Source organism: Elaeis guineensis, chromosome 14, assembly GCF_000442705.2.
Source record: "Elaeis guineensis isolate ETL-2024a chromosome 14, EG11, whole genome shotgun sequence".
NCBI lineage: Eukaryota > Viridiplantae > Streptophyta > Magnoliopsida > Arecales > Arecaceae > Elaeis > Elaeis guineensis.
This window is the reverse complement of record NC_026006.2, coordinates 58,498,891-58,516,283: the sequence shown is the minus strand read 5'-3', so window position 1 is coordinate 58,516,283 and position 17,393 is coordinate 58,498,891. Positions and strand designations below refer to the sequence as shown.

The 17,393-nt window shown below is 35.4% G+C and overlaps 2 protein-coding genes and 2 non-coding genes across 4 annotated transcripts; 1 reads left to right on the top strand and 3 right to left on the bottom strand.

The window, feature by feature from the left end:
* The first annotated feature begins 6,489 nt into the window (after nt 1–6,489).
* LOC140853782 (epoxide hydrolase 2-like) lies at nt 6,490–9,673 on the top strand. The gene is made up of 4 exons (XM_073248737.1): nt 6,490–6,830; nt 6,931–7,113; nt 8,336–8,577; nt 9,316–9,673. The coding sequence occupies exons 1-4, from the start codon at nt 6,549–6,551 to the stop codon at nt 9,560–9,562; spliced, it is 954 nt and encodes a 317-aa protein (XP_073104838.1). The 5' UTR covers nt 6,490–6,548; the 3' UTR covers nt 9,563–9,673.
* Nucleotides 9,674–12,174: 2,501 nt separating this feature from the next.
* Nucleotides 12,175–16,620, bottom strand: LOC140853704 (large ribosomal subunit protein eL18y-like). Its single transcript, XM_073248545.1, has 5 exons — nt 16,495–16,620; nt 16,312–16,401; nt 16,065–16,193; nt 15,740–15,922; nt 12,175–12,559 (listed from the first exon to the last, which is right to left on the bottom strand). Exons 1-5 carry the CDS (start codon nt 16,495–16,497, stop codon nt 12,401–12,403), a joined length of 564 nt encoding a protein of 187 aa, XP_073104646.1. The 5' UTR covers nt 16,498–16,620; the 3' UTR covers nt 12,175–12,400.
* On the bottom strand, nt 13,765–13,865 carry LOC114914811 (small nucleolar RNA snoR69Y). Its single transcript, XR_003802600.1, has one exon. It is a non-coding gene; the product is annotated as a small nucleolar RNA snoR69Y (small nucleolar RNA).
* LOC114914813 (small nucleolar RNA snoR53Y) lies at nt 14,499–14,581 on the bottom strand. Its single transcript, XR_003802602.1, has one exon. It is a non-coding gene; the product is annotated as a small nucleolar RNA snoR53Y (small nucleolar RNA).
* Nucleotides 16,621–17,393: the final 773 nt, after the last annotated feature.

Genomic DNA, 17,393 nt, shown 5'->3' with positions numbered 1-17,393 from the left:
AAATATAAAAGCCATTGGAAAGGTTTAGCAAGGCCTCTATAGGCTACCCAACGACCTACCGTGAAACGCCGTCGCATGCAGAGCTTTTTTCCAGGATAATACAAAAAAAAAAAAATTTAAATATCAAAATATATTAAAATAAAATTTATTTATCAAACTAATGTAAAAGAGAAAAATGCCATTTTGAATGGCATTTTTTCTCCTTCCACGTCACCCCCCATTTCCACGGTGGTATCGTCCCAAAAAAAAAAAAAAAAAAAAGACGAAACGTCATTTGGAATGACGTCTTTAAAAACGCCATTTTGAATGACGTTTTTAAAAACGTCATTAAAAATGACGTTTACAAATTTTTTCACAAAAAAAAAAAAAAAAATCATAAAATAATGAAAAAATTGGTTTTTTAAAATTTGAAATTAATAAATAAATTAAAATTATAATTTTGATTGAAATTTAAAATATAAAGATTTGAATTTGTAATTCATTAAAAAAATTAATTTAGATTTTTTATTTAAAATATTTTTTAAAAGATGTCAAAAAAAATCTTAAGAAATAAAAAAAAAATTATCATAGAAAATAAAAAAAAGAGAAAGAAATTTGAAAGAAATAAAAATTTGAAATTTAATTGAAAAACATTATTCGAAATACTTGTCCTAAAAATTTTTTAAAAAAAAATTAAATAATAAAAAAAAGAATTATAATTTAAAATTTAAAAGAAATAAAATTTTAGAGATTAATTGAAATAAAAATATTATTTCAAATTACTTTGTCAAATTAAAATTAATTTATTTTAAAAATATTCAAAAAAAATTGAAAAATAGGCTAAAAAAATTTTATAAAAACATAAAGAATTGAAAAAAAATAGAAATTATAATTGTAATTGAAAAACAAAGTTTATAATTTTTAATTTTAAGAAATAAGAATTATAATTTTAATTGAAATTAAAAATTACTTTTTAAATAACTAAATTAATTGAAATATAAATTTTTCAGAAATATTTTAAATAAAAGAAAAAAAATACGTAATAGAATATCAAAAAGATAAAAATGGAAGAAAACTAAAATTAAAATTTAAAATTATAAAAATTATAAATTAGATTAGAAAAAATATATCATAAAAGAATAAAAATAAATTAAATTAAATATAATTTCATTTTTAGGGTATTTTATAAATGTGACTTAAAAAAATTAAATTTGAATTAAATTTTGATAAAAAAAGAAATACATTAATAAGTTAAAAAATGATGAAAAGTTAAAAAGTTAAAAAGTTAAAATTTTTAAAAAGTCATAAAAAATAAGAATTATAAATTTAAATTTTTAAAAAAATAAAATTGTAAAGATTAAGTGAAATAGAAATATTTTTTAAAATTAATTTCTCAAATTAAAATTAATTTAATTAAAAAAATTTCTAAATAAAATATAAAAATCGCCTAAAAAAATTTCATAAAAAGATAAAAAATTGAAAAAAAATAGAAATTCTAATTGTAATTGAAGAACAAAGTTTATAATTTTTAATTTTAAGAAATAAGAATTAAAATTATAATTGAAATTAAAAATAATATTTTAAATAACTAAATTAATTTAAATATTAATATTTAAAAAATATTTTAAATAAAGAAAAAAAATACGTAATAGAATGTCAAAAAGATAAAAGTGGAAGAAAATTAAAAATTAAAATTAAAATTATAAAAATTATAAAAAAAAATATTTCATAAAAGAGAGGAGGGGGCCACGGAGAAGGGAGAGAGAGAGAGGAAGAGAGAGAGGAGGGGGCCGGGGGCCACCGCCGGGACGCGGGACTCGCCGCAGGGGCGCGCAGCCCGCTGCCGACCGTCTGTGGCCGGCGGCCACGGAGAAGGGAGAGAGAGAGGAAAAGAGAGAGGAGGGGGCCGGGGGCCACTGTCGGGACGCGGGACCCGCCGCCGGGACGCGCGGCCCGCCGCCGGCATGAGAAAAAGAGAGAGAGGGGAAGAGGGAGAGAGAAAGAGGAAGAGGGAGAGAGAGGGGAGAAGAGCTCACCGCCGCCGAGACCTCGTCGCCGTGCCGCCGGAGAGACGCCGGAGAAGATCGAGAAGAGGGAGAAGGGAGAAGGAGAAGAGGGAGAAGGGAGAAGGGAGAAGGAGAAGAGAAGGAAGAAGAGGGGAAAAAGGGTTTGGGGAGGGGAAAACGCCATTCTCTATGGCGTTTTCTCCTTTTTTTTTTTTTAATTTCTTTAATTATGTATTTGTAATCTTTTAATAAATAAATTAAATTAAATAATGAAAATAATAATTTAAATGATAATTTTTAATTTAAATTTAAATTAAATTTTTTTAAAATTAATAATTACAATTCCTATTTTATTATTATTTTTTTATTTTTTTTATGATACTTTTTTTTATTTATTTTAAAATAGTTATCATTTGAAATTATAATTTCAGTTTTCTTCCATTTTTTTCTTTTTAGCATTCTATTACGTATTCTTTTCCTTTAATTAAAAAAATATTATTTTTTCTAAAGTTCAATTTACAAAATTTTTTTCCATATTTTTCCTCATTTTTTAACTTTACACAGTATTTATTTTTTAATCAAAATTTAATTCAAAGTAAATTTTAAATTATCCTCCCATTTTTTTTCTTTATTTAAAATATTTTTTAAATAATAATGTTTAAATTAATTTAGTTATTTAAAATATTATTTTAAATTTCAATTACAATTTTAATTCTTATTTCTTAAATTTAAAAATTATAAACTTTGTTCTTCAATTACAATTATAATTTCTATTTTTTTTCAATTCTTTATCTTTTTATGAAATTTTTTTAGGATATTTTTAAATTTTATTTGAAATTTTTTTTAATTAAATTAATTTTAATTTTATAAATTATATTTAAAAAATATTTTTATTTCAATTAAACTTTAAATTTTTTTTTTAATTTTTAATTTATAATTCTTATTTTTTGTGACTTTTTAAAAATTTTCACTTTTTAACTTTTTAACTTTTCCTTATTTTTTTAAACTTTTTAATGTATTTCTTTTTTTATCAAAATTTAATTCAAATTTAATTTTTTTAAGTCACATTTATAAAATATCCTAAAAAAGAAATTGTAATTAATTTAATTTAATTTTATTATTTTTATGATATATTTTTTCTAATCTAATTTATAATTTTTATAATTTTAAATTTTAATTTTAGTTTTTTTTCATTTTTATCTTTTTGATATTCTATTACGTATTTTTTTCTTTTATTTATAATATTTTTTAAAAATTTATATTTAAATTAATTTAGTTATTTAAAATATAATTTTTAATTTCATTTACAATTATAATTCTTATTTCTTAAAATTAAAAATTATAAAGTTTGTTATTCAATTACAATGATAATTTCTATTTTTTTTCAATTCTTCATATTTTTATAAAATTTTTTTAGCCTATTTTTCAAATTTTTTTGAATCTTTTTTAAATTAATTATTTTTAATTTGAGAAAGTAATTTGAAATAATATTTTAATTTCAATTAATCTTTAAAATTTTATTTTTTTTAATTTTTACATTATAATTCTTTTTTTTTATTTTTAAAACATTTTAAAATTTATAATTTTTTTTAAAATTTTTAGGACAAGTATTTCGAATGATGTTTTTCAATTAAATTTCAAATTTTTATTTCTTTCAAATTTCTTTCTCTTTTTTTTTACTTTCTATGATAATTTTTTTTTATTTCTTAAGATTTTTTTTGACATCTTTTAAAAAATATTTTAAATAAAAAATCTAAATTAATTTTTTTAATGAATTACAAATTCAAATCTTTATATTTTAAATTTCAATCAAAATTATAATTTTAATTTATTTATTAATTTTAAATTTTAAAAAACTAATTTTCTCATTATTTCATGATTTTTTCCTTTTTTTTTTGGTGGAAAAATTTGAAAACGCCATTTTGAATGGCGTTTTTAAAAACGCCATTCAAAATGGCGTTTTTAAAGACGCCATTCCAAATGGCGTTTCTTCTTTTTTTTTTTTTTTTTTGGGACGATGCCATCATGGAAATGGGGGTGACGTGGAAGGGGAAAAAACGCCATTCAAAATGGCGTTTTTTCTTTTTGCATTAGTTTGATAAATAAGTTTCGTTTTGATATATTTTGATATTTAAATTTTTTTTTTATATTATTTTGGAAAAGAGCTCATCGCATGCATGTCACGATCATTGTCAAGGAATTCCACGTGCACCGTTCTTCGTATTACAGTGTCTCAGAAATGCAATATTTTCATATCAACATTTTAATCTTTAAATACATTGTCAATATTTATAATAGTAATTATTGAAATATATCGACCGATCTTGATGCTGACTTACCGACACCGATTCACTGACGGATCACGACGCCGATCCATCTTCGGCGCCGACTCACCGACGGATCCCGATGCCGACCCATCCTCGAGGATAGACCGACTGACTTTGTCCGTCCGATGACGGGCAACACCAACGGTAACTACCGATCATGCCCAGTCGGAACGTGTCGGCCTAACAGGCCCACACTGCCTCCGATCGCTTGAAAGCCGATCTCGCATCGCCGACTCTCTGTCGGGTGGGACATCGCCGACTCCCCGTCGGTTTGGACAACTGACGTCCGACCTCTACAGGCCTTCCTGGATGCCGAACGAGCAGCATGGGCTGCAGTCCTATTAAGGACATGCCGTGCAACCGCCAGGGGGCGTTGTCCTGTCAGGAAACTTGGGGCGCTGTCCTGCCAAGGACGCGAATTAATTCCTAGGACCTGTCAGCTCGTCAACGACGTGACATCTCCAACGATTTGACAACTCTTCAATTGTCTACATCACCGATGGCGGAACCATACCACCTCTTACTATAAGACGAGGTAAGGCAGCAGCTTGAGGGGGGGTCTTTTCTCTCTCTCGCTCTCTCCACTTCTGAGTCCCCTGATTCTTCTCTACTGTTGCCTAGTCTCCTCTCTGACTTGACCGTCGGAGGATCTTCGTCGGAGGCATCTCTGATCAGTATGAATTTTTCTTTGCAGGTGTTCGTTCCCGGTGATCCGGCGATGAGGAGATTAGTCGCAACAGTAATAGATAATTTTGTACCATAATCTATCTTTCATAATGTTGTTATGGCAAGCTGCTGTGGCACAATAATTAGATAATTTTAAATAGTAATTTTTTATACAAAAGAAAAAGTAGTTTTTAGAATTTTAGAATCTGATAGCAGGAAAACGTTTGGCATTTAGTGTGGTGGTAATGGTGTCATCAAAGCGGTGATCTGATTTCCCAAAGGAGCGTCTTTCTAGAAAGTACGTGCTTTCACAGAAATACTTCATCAATGTCATCGTCGGAAAGTACACAGCTGGATTTCCGAATGTTGCTCACCAATTGCCAAAGCCTTCATGGAATCAATAGGAATTCTTGCATGTTACCCACTCTGGGTAGTGCTCGATGGATCCAGATGTAACAGGGAATTTTTCTTAGAACAGCTCGTGTAGCATTGACTTTTTCAACTGCTTTACGTCAGCTAGACCAACAAAATAACTTATGATAACAAAAATATGCAAAGCATTTGACTTGTCCCATAAAAATTTCCTGTTTTGGATTTCACTTTGAACCATTTGAGGCAGAGTAATAAAGGGTCAAATCTTCAATGTGACCAATATAACAATGTTGGGGCATGCTCACACCCATTTGTTTGGCTCTATTTTTTATTTTTAGAACATGGACATCTAAAAATTTCCATCTGGATAATTATGGTGAGGACGGTTTTCTCATGTTGTTTCTTGGATCAGTGATGGATCAGACACATGTTGCATGCAGAGTTAGCAATCGGTCGCTTATGTCATGCAAAGTTATACAATGTACGAGCTAATAGATCTCTATTTTACTAAAATGTGGGCAGTATTTATCCAATTCGCATCTTCGTCTGCAAAGAGCCGCCATTCTTTCGCCTGAAAGATACACTGAACCCATTGGGACCATGTACTCCTTATCCAGTTATCCTCGGAGTCGAGCCCAGCGCGTGAATCCTGCTACCTGTACTTCGAATCCCCCTCAAGGATCACTGCTAGCCTCCGTGATTCGTGTCGACAACCCGATCCCCGGCCGACAACTCCCGCATAACATGACAAATCCGGTTTGGAACCTCGTAACGCATATCCCTACCGCCACGGCATTTATTTTCTCCCTCCTATTATAATCAAATAGGCGCATAAAGTAGACCAAGAATCCACAAGGAAGGTGGCACGAAGCCGGCCAACCTCCAGAATATTTTGGGTCGGACGTGGATTCGCTGCCGAATCCATCCCGCCGTATCATCCACCCAAATCGGACGAGGCGGGATTTTTCCCCATTTTTGGCAGTACATGGCAGGTTCTCATTGCATGGATTTGGTGTACTTCAATTTTACGCGACCAACCGAATCCCAAAAAAAAAGATGGTGAAGTGGACGTAAGGGGTTTAGCTTTCAATCGTTCCATATTTCCGAACAAAAAATTAAAAAAAAAAATCCTTATATTCTCCTCGTCAAGTCATCGCTCTGCTCCACAGGAAGGGGGAAGAGAGAGGAAGAGGGAGAGATGGAAGGGATCACGCATCGGACGGTGGCGGTGAACGGGATCAACATGCACATCGCGGAGAAGGGGGAGGGCCCGATGGTGCTTTTCATCCACGGCTTCCCGGAGCTCTGGTACTCGTGGCGGCACCAGATGGTCGCCCTTGCCGCCCGCGGCTACCGAGCGGTCGCACCCGACCTCCGCGGCTACGGCGACACCGACGCCCCACCCTCCACCACCGACTACACCATCTTCCACCTCGTCGGCGACCTCGTCGCCCTCCTCGATGCCCTCGCCCAAGACCAGGTGACTGGTGACCCCCCTTCTCTCTCTCTATCGATGGCTTTTATCATTTATAATAATTGTTACTAATCTTCGAGATATCGTACATATGGGAATCCGGAAGGTGTTTGCGGTGGGGCATGACTGGGGGGCGGTGGTGGCGTGGTGGCTGTGCATGCTGAGGCCGGACAGGGTGCGGGCGCTGGTCAACATGAGCGTGGCCTTCAGCCCCCGCCATCCGGCTCGTCGGCCGGTCGACTCGCTCAAGGCTTTATTTGGAGACGACCACTACATCTGCCGCTTCCAGGTATATATATGTATATGTATATGTATATTTCATTAATTCTTTGATTGAATTAGTTAGTTACCATGTGACTTGTCAGTAATTGTTGGTTCCTCGTCGACCCAAATTGATGATGGTTGATGTTTGGTTATGAGCTGCTCAGGGAACCATGTTTTGAATCATGTTATGGTGAGTTTATCAACATATGCTAAGACTGATCAGGTTATTTGGGATTTAAGGTAATTTATTATCTGGGTCATGGAGAAAATTGTTAGGATAAAATGATTTGTTCAAGCAGTGGAGTGGTGTGAGGAGACCTCTGACTCTGTTTTTATGTCTGCAATTATTGGTACAGCACTTGTGACTGCAGAGTATGAGGTTAGGAATCTATATTTCAGCTTAAGGACCACAGTACGGTTAATCTAGCAGCAATTTATATTCTTATTAACATCTTTATGGAGTTTGGCGGCACTGATTTTCTGTGTAAGTGGTTCTTCTGTGGAAAAGGGAATTAGTATGCCTGTGTTTCATGTCACAAACATGATCACATCATTAGTTGGGGGCGAAAAGGTTTTCTGTTTTAGCTTTTCATATTCTGAAGTATGTATGCTCATGTTTTACTTTAGTATCCTCTGACTGATTTAAGAATTGAACATATGGTTCTACTCATCCAATAATCAGAATCGGGCTTTAGGTTTCGTTCATGCATCTACCGGAAAATTCAGAATGATTGCGCGTGCACGCACACAATATACATATATATGTATGTATGTATTCATTTTTGGTATCTACTTTCTACAAAAATATCCATTAAATGAATCATGTCCTCATATGAATATAAAGTTTTTATCTCTTCATTTTAATTTATTTCATTTATTTTTTAAGAAATAATTTGAAGCCGTTACCTATCAAGTCAAACTTGAATTTATGCATATAATGTTTAATCCTTTGTTTTGCTTCTTCTTCTTTTTTTTTCCAAAGGCATCTACATCCATTATCAGTTCTTTTGGTTGCCTTTGTTACTCAAAACTGAAACCAAACATTTTGCAGGTTAAGTTTTAAATTGCCTTTTTATTTGAACTATAGTAAGTTTATCAAACCTTAATTTTGTTACTTATCATATTTCTTCTCTACAGTAACATTGGGTGATATTTGATATCCTGTTAACGATGGTAAAACTTTGCAAATTTACTAGTTGCATCGTTTTCTACCTGTCTGATAAAAATGTTGCATAATCATGCGGCAGGAACCTGGAGCAGCAGAAGCTGAATTTGCTCGTATTAATACTGCATTGCTACTTAAGAAGTTCTTAACATATCGCAAGCCAGCACCACTCCTTATTTCTAAGGAAAAAGGATTTGGAGGTTCCCCTAATACTGAGATCACCTTGCCTTCATGGTTGACAGAAGAAGATGTAAACTATTACACTAGCAAATTTGAGAAGTCGGGATTTACTGGAGGATTAAACTACTATCGGTGTCTGAACTTGTATGTTCGCTACAACTTCTTCTACTTGAAAGGGCAGTATATCTTATGATTGAGCTGCATGACATACATAAAGACTAAATTATTACGTAGTTGTATGACATGCTGGGAAAGAGGAACGTTATTTTGTTGTGTTCCACTATTTTTACTTCATCACTTATAAAAGAAATAGACTATAGACATTTGACCCTTTTTCCCCTTGGTATGCCACCTTACCTGTGCCACTTCTCATATTTTCATGTCTAACCTAGTCATAAACAATATCTGGTTCAATTGATACTGTTGAACTAGTGGATAATTTTGAACTAATGGCTGAATTCATGTTTCCGTTGACTGCAGGACCTCACCAAATGTCGTCAGACATCTTGCTTCACCCTAATAGCATTTTATTAGATCAACCTTCTAGATTTTGTTGTCGGGATTTCAAGGCATTGTAGACATTTTTCTTGATATGCATTGTATTGGATTGGATTCTGTTTGAACTTTGCACCTAAAAACTTAAGGTAAAACATCTTTTAACATTCACTCCCAAAACCATTATTAATCATTTTCCCAACAAGCTTTTTGATTTATATTCTGTTAGAGAAACTAATGACAGTAATAAATCTCAAGTAATAAACTCATTTTTTTTATATAACTATAACGGTCACACTTTTTGCTACAAAAAGTTGTAGTTGTTGTTCCTCTATTTTCCATTATTTTGAAATTCAATCATTCAATGACTTTATCATTAATGTGCAGGAACTGGGAGCTCACAGCACCTTGGACCGGGGTCCAAATAAAAGTTCCTGTGAAATTTATTGTAGGGGACCTGGACCTAACATATCATACTCCAGGTATCCAAGACCATATACACAAGGGAGGTTTCAAAAGAGAGGTTCCATTTCTTCAGGATGTTATTGTGATGCAAGGAGTGGGCCATTTCATCAACCAGGAAAAGCCACATGAGATATCTGATCACATCTATGAGTTTATTCGAAAGTTCTGATATTCAAAGATCGTGCTTGTTGCCCTCTGTTTTGCTTAAATCAAACTTGTTGAGCTGGAATAAAGTAATTGAAGATAATGACATGATTACAGTTGAAAGTTATTTGGCCAAGTTGGTTGATTAATTGTTGCATGCTTTTATGTACCAATTTGGTGGTCATTTCGACATGCACAGGGTTTTCTGATATCTGTTTAAAATAGGAAATTTTATTGCTAATGGCATACAGAGCTGGGATGTAGAATTGACAGCTTTTCTTGACGCTAAGCTGTAAGATTTCTTGTTCTGGTTTGGACTGAGAGCTAAGGGTCTGTTTGGACGCCTAATCAGGGGCTTTCTGGGAATCAGTTGGCAGGAGAAAGCATGGTGGACGAAATAACCAACGTACTCTTAAATCCCTAGGAGTTATTTGTGAGAACTCTTAAATCCCTAGGAGTTATTTGTGAGAGCATAATAAGGAAAAAACGAGACCACAAAGGGAAAAATAAATAAAGTATTATAGCGTGAATTAGAAGTTATTATTAGCTTTTGAAGAGCAAATTCGTGGACAGAAGAAAGAGACAGAATTGGTACGGAATAAGAGGATGAATTGCGCGCAAAGGCACTCTAAATCCTGAATATGATTTCAATCTGACCAATCTTAGGTTGCGTATCATTACTTGGTGGTGGTTCAATAAACTAAAACTAGGCTAGAGTTGTTGCGGCCAATCCCTCCATCGTCCGGTCGTCGGGGTCGCGCATTTGCAAAAAAAATTCTCACTGACCGGAGATGCCTCCGACGGAATCCTCCGACGGTAGAGTCAGAGAGGAGACTAGGCAACAATGAAAAATCAGTGACTCAGCGGGGGAGAGAGAGAGAGCTAGAGAGCTCAAGAGCTTAAAAGTGCTTCAGAGAATTTGCTTAAAAGTTACTAAAACTGCTGCCTTATCCCATTTTATAGTAGAACGCGGTATGGTCCCGTCATTAATGGTGCAGACAACTGGTGAGTTGTCAAATCATCAGGGACTGTCAAATCACCATGAGTTGTCAAGTCACTGGAATTAATCTATGTCCTTGGCAGGGCAATACTCCAGTACGGTCATACCGCATGTCTTTGATAGGATAACTGCCCATAGCGGTTGTACGGTGTTTGGACGGACTGGCCAACTATATGTCGGTATTTGGCTGCCGGAACGTCGGGTGATGATTCGAGAATACCGTCAGCTGATCTGGTGCCTTGTGGAAATCAGACGTCGGCTGTCATCCCCGACAGTGAGTCGGTGATACGGATTCGGCCATCCGATCGGTTAAAAGCAGTATGGATCTGTTCGACCGGCATATTTTTGGTCAGATATTGTCGGCAGCTATTGTCGGAGTCATCCGTCGGTCCGGTCGGTAGAGTCGGACGTCGGTCGGATCGGTCCGAGGATAAATCGGCGTACAGGGGTCAATCGATACATCCCAACAAGAGTTAAATTTAAATGAGTAAAAATCAGATGCTAAATTGTTATTGCTATTGAATAGCCAAATATATAATTACTATATGATTTGGGCAATCATACCAAAGGAACTCCGAACTCATAGAGACAGGAAGAGGATAATCAATAATTTAGTTTGCCCATAAAAAGTATGAGGTTGTCTTTCGTCGGAGCAGAAGTTGATTTGCGAGGTGGGCAGGTTCTGCCGACTTTATTGTAGCTTTTATAACTCAGGGGCTTACAAGTAATTTAATGTACAACAAGTGATCCAGAAATAATTCAACAAGGACTGGAAATTTTTTCCGAAACAAATTTCATACGAAGTCAGCAAGCACTCCATATGAAAGCTTAAATTTTAAAAAATGCAATTTGATTTGGCAGGAAATGCAATTTTCCAATACAGGCTCGGAACAATAATGCCAAGAAACCTATTTTGCCTGCTTGATATGCGGATTGCCAACCAAAACATGAGATTTGGAATGAATAACATACTATTTTGACACGGATCCTTTTCACCCAGGAGCAGCCCTGTCTAAAGCATTGCTCTTAGACCATCCTCTAAAAACAGGAACCGTCTCCTGAAATTTTCCAACTGAATCCCCCCCAAACACCAGAGTCTAAAAGCACCTGTCGGTAGAATAAAACACTTCAAATGCAACAACTTAGACATTGAAGTTAACCAGCACATATGCTTACCTTGACATTTCATCAAGCCAGCTATTAATGTTCTAAGCACCTGGACCCAGCAGCGGAAATCATACATCACCCTGCATGGCCATTAGCATGAGTTTTTCATTAAAATAAACATATTCAGCATCAGTGCCAGCTAAAAGCCGTCTTCCAAGTCGCTGTATCTTCTACAAAAACGTGTGAACCCGCCTATCATTTACTTACCTATTTTGATTTATTTAGAGTAATTAAAGGCACACCATATCTTGACAACCAAAGCAACAAACGGCTCAGACCACAGCCAATCTCAATGGCCTGCTAACCTGAAGACAAATAAACTGAACACCAATAACTGTTTTGGGTGTAAGAAATATAACTTGGCGGACTCTCTTTCAGCAGAGGAAATCATTCACCAAATCATGTATGCTGGTTTACTCAACCATGCATGTTACCACAAAAAATGTGAAAGACCAAAACAAAACGAGAAATAACAAAACATTTTCTAGCATTAGGTGGAAACGCATATCCCAATCCAAATTAAAGTTTCTTAATGCATATGATGGTGATCCGCATTTTAAAGAGAAAATTACATGCCAGACCTGATAAAATTCTACTGAAAACTGAAACACACCAAAAATTTGCATGTCAACAATCCTCACTGCTAAAAACATCAACATTTGTTCTTCCTTTGGGATGAAAACAAGATAAACCAACTTAAACCCTAAATCCCCTGCTGTTCCTTCTTCCTCTTGCCTTCTCAAATTTTCTCCCCTTGGATCGGACATAAGGCTTGGTATGGCTGTGTGGAACTCCAGGAGCCTTACCAAAGTGCTTCACAGCTTCCCTAGCATTCTTTGGACCCCTGAGGAGAACCTGTAAATCATGAAACACCATAAGAAAAGAAGCTCACATATCCTCAACAGCAATTCAAACATAGTTCCTCATTGCTATACATAGACATGCATTCTTATGATGGTTATGCAACCATCACAAGTATTCAAGTTTTGATAAAATGCCATCATACAGCAAGCCCTAACAGCACAAAATCTACAACCATCATATTGCTAGCTGTGCAGCTAACAGGACAATCAAGTGATGATATCAACAACATTTAAATGTAGGATGACCGCACCAACAGTACATATAAGGATCAAATGAAAAGCTACAAAGCAAAGCCGTCCCAAATGGGGAAAAGAATGGATGTGGGTGAATGTGAGTGAAATTGTGCATTTTTAGCTTTACATTCTTCTTTTTTGGGTTTCTTTTCTTTTTTTTTTTTTCTTTTGTGTGTGTTTGGGGGGGGGTTGATATTAACAAGAAATTAAACGAAATTAAACACAACATGTTTCTATAGAATGAAATTAACCAAACATTAGCTTCCCCAAGAAGTTCCAGCTTGAAGGAAATAAAATAATTAAGAGTCAGATTGCCCAAGGCAGCAAAAGAATCCAGTGAGTTCCACATTGACACTAGAAAGAAATACTACTACAAGGCAAAGTTTGATAACTGCCATAGGCCTAGACCTAGCAGCAGAGAACTCAATAATAACAGTAATCCCATTATCCCGTACAAGTTATCAGAATCTTTTAAAAAGCATAAAATTTTAATTCACAAAGCCTCACGCTGGGAAAAAGCAACTCATTTGAATAATTTATATGACAAAACATTATCAAAAAGAAGAAAAAAAAAGAAGCGAAGTAGTGATACATGTGTATTTTTTTAATCAAAAGAACAACGTATATGCTCCTTCTATCTGACTACCATGAACAGATTGAGAGAACTGAGAGAAGACCACATCTTGGTCACTTCAAAATATATAATGATTACTCAAGGACTTCACTGGAACACTCATAACTTCCCCCACCCAAAACAAATAAATAAATAAAACATAATTTAAGAATCAGTCCAAATAAATAGTAAATCAAAAGAACAATCTCCTATAAAAATATGTTAAGCCTTTTAAATGAGTATATAGTGACAACATCTTCAAAACCAGCAAGAGTTAATTTTAATAACATACAGACCTTTAGTAAATGCAATTTAGCAGGAAAAGACAATAAAAAATATCTGTTCAAAGCATTCAGCTCAGATAATGTTTTTGTGTCCATTCCTTGATCTTCCATTAGATGGAAGGTCTCATAATGAGCTGGGATTAAAAGTTATCATCACTGCTTCAAGCATTATAGCATTTGAGTATCACAAACTTCAGAAGCACAGTCTGGGGGGAAGCATGGAGACGACATAATGGAACAGAAAGTGTATTAAATGTTAGCAACATTCCATATGTAGGCTATCTGAGTGCCAATAAAAGGTCATTGATTGACAAATCTACCCTCTATTGACATGAACGATATAATGTCAACAAAGTGAGATTTTAGTATATAAGAAACAAAATCCTTATTGTGGAATCCACTGATATTCGGATGTCCATTCTGCTCATTTGAAAGGCAAAATGTTGATTTTACAGAATGGAACATGCATCTACCAACTTAGTAAATTATAAAAACTATTAATAACCAGGGGATGTAAGTTAACCCAGCTGCTGAGAATCAAAAAGACCATCAAATACAAATTTATTAAAAGTAGACAAAAATTGTATGACATGGATATGCCAATAAACCTATATAAACAGAGTCTAGAACCAACTATTCTAGACTGATCAACAAAATACACAACAACCTCTCTTGTGCCTAATTTCAACTTCGGCATTACGCATCTTAGACATTTGTCCAGAAAGAATTGCCAACAGTAAGAAGAAAAGCAAAACTTGCATAAAAGAGCAATCTAAATCACCTAACAGAAAGAAAGGAATGATTCCCTCAGAATAGCATTAATAATTAATCATCAATGCATATCAGCATTAGCATGGTTCATCAGATGAACATCACAGGGAATCAAACCCAAATAAATATCAAGAGAAAGAAAAATAAATAAGCTTTCAATTGAATTTGTATTAAGCTGAAATATTGATATGAACTCCATTTCTTGATTTTCCAATGGACGAAAGACCTCAAAGTGAGCTGTGTTTAAAAAGCAATATCTTCACCGCTTCAGTAATACCGCTAGTGTCAAAAGATAAAGAACATTAAAGCCACATCAGATATCACCACTACAACTCAACCTAGGAACATGGCAATAATCTGGTTACAGCAAGCTACAGAATTAACATATTGAATTTTCCTTAGAAATGGTAATAGATGCACGTACATGTAGGCTCAGAAAGACACTGAAAAATGATTGGACCGGACCACAGTGAAACCAAGTCTAGAATAAGCAAAGCCCCCATAATCCATAATCTAGTATTAGAACTTTATATTATCATCATGACATTGACATAGTCACATGTAAATGTACTTTCTTTAACTTGAATTTTCAACATTTTGCATACTACTGGTGCTCTAGGTAAAGGTCATAATTGCATCATACAAAAAAAGCACTTTCAATCCCACAAGATGCTGGTTCGGTGAAGACCAGAAAATGCATCCCCTTCATATGCATAAGTATCCCAGAGAAAAAAAAAAAGGTATTTCCAATTCCTCCACCCATTCTCACACTATATTCCACAAAAGTTGAAAGCCTTTCCTCCACTAGCACCAACCTATTTCTTATACCATACTAAAAACACTATATAGGTTCAGTCTAACTGAACGAAGAAAGTAAGCAATGTCCGCACAGATATCTTTTGACCAGTTATTATATCCGTCTAGAACCTAAATTGACATGCACTCCAGCAACAACTATCCTGTAGTTACTTATATAACATCATCTTCCAGTAGCATATACAAATTTAGCATTGCTCCAGATTAAGAAAATGAAGTAAAAGGAACTTTTTGCAGTTGCAAGAGACTCTTCCAGACTCAGTACTTTTCTAGTTGAAACGGAAGGGCTTAGAACACATGAACGTATCTTAACGAACAATATATTAGTTGGATCATGAAAATTCATGTAGCTGAACAGCAAACGAAGAAATAACCTCTTTTCACTTCTTCAATTGAATCAAGAGCGCATCAATAACTGAGAGAAAAAGAATGTAGGGATCCTCTAATTATATACCGTGTTCTGTCCAAGTGGAGCTCGGAGGGCAAGCTGATCAAAGGTCAAGCATTCACCCCCGGCCTTGACGATCCTTGCCCTAGCCGTCTCCGTGAACCTTAAAGCCGTCACCTTCATTGCTGGAACCTCATAAACTCTCTTATCATCAGTCACTGTGCCAACAATAACTGCGATCTTATCCTCCTGATTCAAAATAATAACACTGCCGGTAAGCATCCTCCCCATCAAAAAAAAATCAAAACTTTTGTTCTAAAAATCAAAAACTTTTGTTAAAATTCAAAGAAAATGATTTTTTTTTTTAAGGGATAAACAGGGGAGACCGAACCTTTCCTTGCATGAAGGTGACGAGCCTTTTGAGGGAAAGGGGGGGCTTGTTGACCTTACTCATAAACAGGCGCCTGAGGATCACCGCATTGAACCTGCTCCCCGTCCTCCGCACTAGAAACCTATACAGCTGATCACAGAACACAAGCGAACGGATCAATCAGCTAAATAATTTGATCAAATGCTATCTAACAGAGGGCATACAAATCCGATCCACTCCAAACCGAACCGATCTGAACTGAACTAACCTTGACAAGGAGCTTGAGGTAGACATCGTCGGACTTGGGCGCGGTGCGCCTGGCCTTCTTGCTTCTGCCGCCGGCTTTGAGATCGATACCCTGCGATGAACAAAAAGGACGAAAAAAGAGGCATTAGAAGAGAAAAAGAGAGGGGGTAGGGTTCAGGGCTTTGGGGAAAGAGAAGGATGTTACCATGGCTAAAGGTCCTCCTCCTCTCCTTGGTCCCCTGCGGCGGCTTCGGTTCTAGGGTTTTAACGGCCCGCCCTCGACTCCCCGTCTAAGGGTTTCGTTTGTGGGGTATTTATAGGTAGGCATGGCCGGGTTCCGGTGTACAGCCGGCTCGTGTTACGTTTGGCATTCTATCAGCGCAACTGAGAGCAGTTGATCTGAACCGTTGCCTTACTAAATCTAACGATCATGGAACGGCTTAGAAGTTCGTCACTGGATATGGGGAACCGTTGGATGGACGTGGCTTGTGCCCTTGTGATGCGCCTTCGCTTGTGGATGCAAGAAAGGGTCCGGGTTGTATCAGTGGGCCGGGTCGATACGTTTCGGGTCAGAAAACGCTTAACTCATCCATGACCCATTTATAATTGGATCGAAAAATAAAAACTTATATTTAACCTATTTATATAAATATTTTATAAATTATTAAGACCATTCAACAGACCTCTGACTCTAACTCTACATCAGTCTTATGAATACAATACTCCGACTAATAATTAATTAACCAACCGACAGTCGGCTATTATCAACCAACAACGGACAACCACGATGACTCAGTTAATATCTGACCGAGGACCATCGGCATATCAGAGTCACCATCCGATACTCATTCGGATCTCCATGACTACCGACCTACTACTATTACGGACATATAGTCGGCTTATCTTTCCACGATCACATAAGGTCAGAATGTGTGGAACCTACACATCTAACTGTTATAAACGGTTATCGACTACATGTCATGGTCATTAGTAGGCATTAACAGTCCATTAACTCCACGATTATGGCTCGATAATTTAGTGCCAAAAAAAATGGGACCACATGCTCGATGGTTATATCTGAATTATCTATAAAAGGGAGGTAAT

Coding starts and splice junctions, on each gene's coding strand:
- LOC140853782 (XM_073248737.1), top strand. CDS start 6,549: ATGGAAGGGATCACGCATCGGACGGTGGCGGTGAACGGGATCAACATG. Junction 6,831..6,930: donor ATGCCCTCGCCCAAGACCAG/GTGACTGGTGAC, acceptor GGAATCCGGAAG/GTGTTTGCGGTGGGGCATGA. Junction 8,578..9,315: donor TACTATCGGTGTCTGAACTT/GTATGTTCGCTA, acceptor ATTAATGTGCAG/GAACTGGGAGCTCACAGCAC.
- LOC140853704 (XM_073248545.1), bottom strand. Junction 16,194..16,311: donor ACCTCAAGCTCCTTGTCAAG/GTTAGTTCAGTT, acceptor TTCTGTGATCAG/CTGTATAGGTTTCTAGTGCG. Junction 12,560..15,739: donor CTCCACTTGGACAGAACACG/GTATATAATTAG, acceptor CATGATTTACAG/GTTCTCCTCAGGGGTCCAAA.